We start from the raw sequence: 7739 nt of genomic DNA on the forward strand, positions 1-7739 counted from the left end.
AGGTGATTGAGAGGAAGAGGGGGAAAGGAAGAGAAGAATAGAGAGAGAGAGGAAGAGGGGAAAGAAGAGAGCAAAAAGAGAGAGGAAGAGGGGGAAGAAAAGTTGAAAAAAAGAGAGAGAAGAGGGGGAAAGGAAAATAAGAGAGAGGGGGAGGGGGGAAGAGAAAGATAAAAATGGATGGAGAGTATAAATACACGCAGCACCCCAAAGGAAATTTCAGGGGGTGCTTCAGCCCCCTCCCCCTGCACCCCCGCTTCCCAGGGCCATGAAACGCATCGGACAGCCATGGGTAGTGGAATGGACTTGGAAGGTGGGTGGGGGACTGACAATGTACAAAATCACAATCAGATGGTCATTTTTGCGATTTTGGTGCGTTTATTGACGAAAGTGTTTTGTGTGTGTGGGTGTGTGTGGAAGGGGGGGGGGGGTCCGCTGCCACTGATGCAACTTATGTCAATTATAATCTATTAAACAAGGGAGGCCAGAAGCATAACCGGATTTAAAAATAAGTAAGGACCCCCGGTAAAGAGCACACATTCAAGTTGCCAACATGCGTTTGTTTTACTTTTACTATGTACTGAATTCTTCTTAATTGAAACAAACTTGGACAGACCACATTGCTGTGAAATATTCATAAAGCTTTATAGTTTAATTTATTAGACATAAAAGGCACAAATATGGATACATGTACACAGCGGGTGTGGCAAAATTGTATGGCTAAGATTTATTTCAGAGACATAATTACATGTATGACATTAACTTTCATGGAGATTTGTAATACTAGATCAGCCATGGCTAGAATTTCAGCACCAACATATTAAGCTAAGCATATTCATATAATTGATAATTGTACTCATGAACTTCAATATTGCTTTATACTTTACTAAACTTATGTCCAACAAATTGACGTTTACAGTTTCAAACCCTGTCATAATTATATACTAGTGTATATATTTATACATATATATTCTCTCTCAAAAAATGATCATTTGGAGGAAACACATTGAGTCAATGTTTCCTCCAAAATGTTCACACAACATTGTTGAAATAATAATTCAAAATTTCCAATTTTGGAATAATATCACAAAAGTACATTGAAAATGTATAGTCCTAGCTTTAAATAAACCGTCAACCCTTTTCTTATTATTATTCTATATTATCTTATTCATTGTATAGAAAGAAACGCATCTCCAATGGAAACTGTTAAAGTATCAGACCACCAACATTTCAAAGTCCTCTAAAAACAGACATCCACCATTTTACAAATATATTGGTTTGCAGGCTGTATTGTTTGGGTCTTCCCACGTGCCCGATTTTGTCACATATTTTTTTTAATCTAATAATTAATTGTTATTGATCGTAACTTATATAGTCAAATGGATTAAGCTATAGTATAATTTCCGCTTACATTGAATGATGGGCTAACCCTGAAGTATTCAACTGACGTAGACAAACATTTTGATTAAAAGAAAATATAAGGAATTCGGCCTAGTGCATGCACCCAAGGCCCCGTAACCCCCCCCCCCCTTGTTTCCCCCTTAAATATGCAGTCCGCCATTTTGAACATTGCCAACTCAAGACCTTAACTTCTCATTCAATAACGGATCCCTACATGGCCATTACACCCAAATGATGCCAAATTTAGGCTACAATATACAAGATAATTATTAATTTATTTCCCATTACTTTTCACACCGCAATATTCACCTAGAATAAATCGTTGGGAGTAAATTTCCAAGCGTTATTGTGTGGTTTCTGGGAATTGACATTTAAAGTGGTTTCATTACGAACGTGAAACCAATCGCATACTTTTATAGTGTAATTCTGCTGGCACCTCAAGTCTCATATGAAAAAAAAATCTATTCCCATCTTATCTTAAAAAGACAGTCCAACTGCAAACATAATTCATTGAAGGTCATTGTTTCACAACTCTATGTCATTTCGATTTCCATTTCATTTAAATGTTCAACGTAACACTTGGTATTAATTCTGTTTCACATGGGAGTGATTACAAAACTCACAAGACACCTGTTCTAACAAAAAATTGATGATTAATACACATGTAATTCGTAGCGCTCTCACTTCTTCGTTTATACTTAATACTGTGAGGAGTGAGGCATGCCATAGATACATCGAGTCAATATTGATTCATATGCAAATGAACCCAATCATTATTACATATCTTCTTAAAGGGGCATTCCGGGCTGAACACAATACAAAACGCTGAAAATTTCACAAAAATTCACTGGGCAAGGAATAACAGAAATGTTAGATTTCTGACATATCAAAGTTTTACATTATTTTTGTTAACCGTTCTAAATGTGTCTTCATGAATATTCAATGAGCAAGTTGATGTCATCTCCCTACTCATACATGTATATGCGTATTCATTTTCTTTTCCCATAGAATGTTAATATTGTGTCAGATAATCATTTCTGATTTCGTTACGACTGGAGACATGTTTTAGACACATGTATATGAAAGTTTGAAATAATACTAATTTCATGAAACACGAAAAAAGTGGGGACGTGACATCATCAGCCAGCTATTGTATATTCGTGGCCGCATAAATGTAACTGATTCACACGATATAACCCAATTTTCAAATTACATTTAAATAATAAACATTTTTCATCAGATTTTAATGAAACTCTTAGTATTTTCCGAGTTGACTCTTGTTCTTTTGGTTTAGAAATAACTTTCAGCCGGAACCACTCCTTTAACTGACAAGACACCAATAATACTGATCAATTTTACATCACTATAAGGGTAATTGAGCGTTACATGAACCAAACAATTCTTCTTATTTAACTCTTCTTTATTTCCCTTTCCTTCCTTCTCTTTCCCCTCTTCTCTCACACAGTAAAACGTTGTTGTTGTTTTTTATGTAGGCCTATACAATGCAATTTACTATCGTCTTTACAGTACTTGTTTCAGAATTTAAATAAGTCTTTAAAACATAAAAAACAATTTTTTTATATATTCAATCTTCAATAAGCTGGTTGTATAAAATATTAAAGTATTAAATTCAAAGCGCGTTTATGTGTGCGTGTGTGTGTTGCTGTTGTTTTTATATTTACTGCGCACTACTACACTCTTAAACAAATCAGTCAAATTGACTAGACAAGTAGTCAGCTGGGAGCAACTGATATGCTAGTCACATTTTTGACATACATTCTAGTTAGAAATAACACTGTCCTAGTAAAATACGACTACAAAATAGTCAAATATGACTAGAATAACAGTTGCACCCAGCTGACCCTATTAACTAGTCATTTTTGACTGATTTGTTTTTAGAGTGTACTTTACACAATAGAAGGGCCACCGCCCCAATGTTCTGTTCAAAGTAAAATATCTCACTATAATTCTAAAAGTCATGAAAAGGATGGCCTACGTGAAAACTTCAAAATCGTTATGACAAAAATACATACAACCGCAACATACCCTTTTAAATAGCCATAGTATAACATACATGTACTTTGTTCAAACAAAATGTATGTAATCGATATAATACAGTGTTTATAAAGGCCACCGCACACCTTACGACTGTTCGCGATCCGATTTTGGAACAAATCGCATTTTGCTCATTTTCTAAAGATGTGAATTGAACATACATGTATCATTTTATTTTAGGTTTAAATTAATAGAAAGAATACTAATATAACCATTTTCAAAGATTGCAAGCCTTTATTTTGGAGTAAAGGCAAAATTAGTATCAAATCGTAGCCAATCGTACGACTGCTATGACGTCATTACGACTAGATATTAAATTTGCTTTTATTCTAAGGATGATAGCATAGTCACAGATTTGAACATAGGTATTCGTACTATGTTCTCGAACGTTACACAGTAAGATATTCCATGTCTCCATATTAGCATCAAATTCTACTAGGTTTTATTCCAAAATCGGGTCGCAGACCAATCGTAAGGTGTGCGGTCGCCTTAACGCGCCATAGAGTCAGTATTACCAAATATTAGGCGCATTTTATTTATTATGCAACAGTACTATTAAGTGGAAAGATCAGGCCAAGATAACCTCTTCGATGAAATCAGCACCAGTGTTACAACCTACGTACGAAATTACGGCCACATTTGTATGATTCGGAAGAAAACGCCTCAACTACCACCGAAATATAGCAAGTGAGGCTCTACCCATCTTTCAAAGAGTTACGATTGATCCGATTAACCTCAACTGTATATATGGAAATCCATCAACGGCATAATTTTTTTGTACATAAACTTTGCGCAATGTCATGTGTAAACAAAGACCAGCAATAACTTGTTAGACCACTGACTCTCCTCATTAACTAAATTGTCTAGAAAACAATGAATGTAAGAATATTAAGCATAATCTAGAAAATATTTTGAACAAAATATGCAATTTAGATGTTGACGTTGCTAGCTTTCAATGGTTGATCATATCAATTGTAACTCTTCCCACATGTTCATAAAAAATAACGGTATATTTACCCAGGGTAACCACTTCAGTTCCGAAAACTGTTCTCCCAGCGGGCCCTGCTATTATTATTACCCGGCTATATAAGCTAGGCTACCGATCCAGGTGCACACAGCTTTTTGAGGAATTACTTCTTGCCGGTACCCATTTACCTAACCTGAGTGTGTTGAGTGCAGCACAGAGTGGATAAATTTCTTGCTGAAGGAAAACACGCCACGGCTAGGATCCGAACCCACGACCCTCTGTTTGAAAGGCGACTCAGAACTACTAGACCACGACGCGCCCATAGAAGCAACATCCAGTGGCAACACAAGCCTCGTTCAGACCTGGGTTCCTAGTAGGATTAAAATTCTATTAAGCATGGATTAACATTCCTGGTCGGAGGTGAGAGTATCTTGGTCGGAGGAAGGTAGGAATAACTCTGTCAAGAGGGGCACTAACTACGACCCTTCCTCCGACCTTTCCTCCGACCAAACATCCTACGTATGGGTCGTGATAATATAAATATCTTTGGAATTTTAATCGATACATAATATAATTTTACTTCGATGAGGTACATGCATGTATTTACACTCTTATGGAGGTCACCAATCATCATTATTATCACCATTTACCCTGTCCCCGGACCCTGTCACAATGGAAGCTGTAAACAAATACATCCAAGAGACACATATAGCTCATATACAGAGGACATTGAGAAAATCTTTAACAAAGTTTGTTAACAAACCCAATCTAAACCACTTGCGATATGCGATCGATTTGACACGACGTTTATAATAAAATACATATTTTGGGAATGCATTCTTTGTGTAAGAGAGATATATTGCAAGTTTAGCACCTAAATATAGTGTTTACTTGTTTTAGTGAGGATTGTACATATAACAATCAAGAACATTTCAGGTTGTTTTTTTTTCTTCAAAATACACGAGGCCTTCTATTATGTGCACAACCTATTCTGGCAAGCGTGATAGGCAACAATATATATATATATATATATATATATATATATATATATATATGTGTGTGTGTGTGTGTGTGTGTGTGTCAGAGGGGGGAATTGCATTCTCCCGCGGTATCATAGATTGGTATTATGTACTGCATTTTAATTCCACGTGATACGCTGGAAATAGCATCTGTGCGCACGGGCTTGTCGAGAGAGGAACGGAGGCGAGTACTATGTGGTGACCGTTCGATCCTATCGCTGGCCGAACGTCGCGATACAAGGGTTTAATTTTCAAGTTCACCCGACCCATACCAGCGCATCCTTGGCCTGACAGCTACATCATCATTCCGGTAGACCATACGATGATATTGGTGGAGATGGTGGTCTCGATATAAATTATGAAAGGTCGGTTCTTGTTAACGCGGGGACGTAAACCCTTTCTCCAACGCACTGGCTATTTGACGTGTGGCTTGTGGATGCCAGCACACATGGATCCAGCACGAGATTTTTGGTCTTCCCATATTCTGTACATCATCGTCGTCGTTTTCCCATGCGTTGTAATCAATCGCTTATACGTGCAGTACTTGTAGGGTACGTCATCGATATGGAACCCTGAATGCCCCGACATTTTTACCTTCAACTTCTTCATACAAAGCCCCATGTACACGTCTTCGAGGTAGAGATACCGTGTATGCAAGGACATGTTGTACGCGCGAGCTGGAATGTCACCGGACATGACGTACCCAGTTCCCGAACAGAACGTCGGGTAACGCGGATTTGAATACATCTTCTTGGGAACGTACCATTTGCTCTTAGGGTCTCGAATCGGAGAATTTCCGGAGAACTTACTCCCAACAAAATAGTTTGTGTGTGGTGTCTGGGGATCGACGAGGTGGGTAATTAAAGCGTCATAATTGACAAACATGTCGTCATCTGTTTTCATGACGTATTTCACATCGCCGCAGTACTGACTAGACCATTTCATCGTCATGATTGTTTTGAGAGTAAGATTATGATAGGAATCGACGAAGTCTTCCATGATGAGGTCCCCGTGTTTCTTGCTCTCCAACTCTACAAGTCTTTGGTGATATTCGTTGGTTGTTTTACCCAACATAAAGACTGTCACCGTTTCTTTACCCCGCACCGCTTTCTGTGAAGCCCAGGTTTCCCTGATAGCTTTCCGCTTTTCGAAATTCGAATGGATTGTAAAGACACACACGAGTAAAAATACACTTCCGTCTGCAGTCCTACATGCATCTGGTTCATTCAATACAAGTTTGTAGTCATGAGAAGCACTGAGACTCTTGCGGGGCTTGCTACTGGTGTCGTTTGATCCGCCATTCCACCATTTAACAAACCTTGAAACAAATCCCCGAGAGGAGTCTTCCACTGCATTTGCATTCTTGGGACACAGCTTCCCTTCCTGTTCCTTGGCATTTTGACCATGGTGTCGTACGATGTCTTTAATGACTTCCGGGTCGCATTCCACTTTACTCGGGTCACGTGACGCTATGACCCCTATGTCACGTGGTTTTGAAGTGGAGACCTGTCTCCCAGTAACGACCTCTTTGTGTCCACTGTAGATGGCGAAATAGAGACATGCATTGAATAGTACCATAGCAAGGAAGTAGAGTTTGATTCGCCTGTGACGGGTCAATCCGATGAACGTTGACAGGTCCTGCAGCGCCCTCATGTACCCATCCGACTGAGTAGGCATGGTGTCTGAACGATTGGCATGACGCCCATCAAGAAGAGAAATATCTGCAACAGAAGTAGAAAATAAGAGAAGGGGTTAATATTTTGCCAAATCTTATCCAAAGTTGTCATGGAGCAACAATATCAACTCATGGCCCGGCCACAAATACCACTGAGAACTTCTACGAACGGACGATTTTCAAACCATTTCGTTAGTTCTTCTCAAGAAGGCCGTATGAACGTAGACCTTTCGAAAAATTCGCAGCCTAGTCGATTGCTTGTCTTCAAGTTTTTTTTTCTTAACGTCGTACGAAACCCTCTCTTTGTAAGGCGGCTTTCCGAACGTCGTAAGAATTTTGTAGGATCGTAAAAAATTCTCGAAGCCTACATTCTTACGATGACCGTAATAACGCCTTTGTACATTGTTCATAGAAGGTTCTTACGGGTTTCGTAAGAACGTCTTACTAACGGACAATCGCACAGCGCTCAATTTATAAGAACGACTCTTTTTGTTTGAAAGGCGTTCGTAAGCGACAACTTACACACTATAAGAAATCCCGGTGCAATTGGGGTGTACGATACGTGCGTACACCTCTTAATACCGCGCCCGGTCCACAAGTTAGCTCTTAGGCGAGAGTCCGTGTC

General features: G+C 38.8%; 1 protein-coding gene across 1 annotated transcript; it reads right to left on the reverse strand.

Moving 5' to 3' along the window:
- Positions 1-623: 623 nt before the first annotated feature.
- LOC129274458 (beta-1,3-galactosyltransferase 1-like) lies at positions 624-7155 on the reverse strand. Its single transcript, XM_064108730.1, has one exon. It carries the CDS (start codon positions 7114-7116, stop codon positions 5854-5856), a length of 1263 nt encoding a protein of 420 aa, XP_063964800.1. The 5' UTR covers positions 7117-7155; the 3' UTR covers positions 624-5853.
- Between the last annotated feature and the right edge of the window lie 584 nt (positions 7156-7739).

Source organism: Lytechinus pictus, chromosome 13, assembly GCF_037042905.1.
Source record: "Lytechinus pictus isolate F3 Inbred chromosome 13, Lp3.0, whole genome shotgun sequence".
NCBI lineage: Eukaryota > Metazoa > Echinodermata > Echinoidea > Temnopleuroida > Toxopneustidae > Lytechinus > Lytechinus pictus.

What these genes read in the sequence shown, in the direction of transcription:
- LOC129274458 (XM_064108730.1), bottom strand. Translation starts at nt 7,116, where the DNA reads ATGCCTACTCAGTCGGATGGGTACATGAGGGCGCTGCAGGACCTGTCA.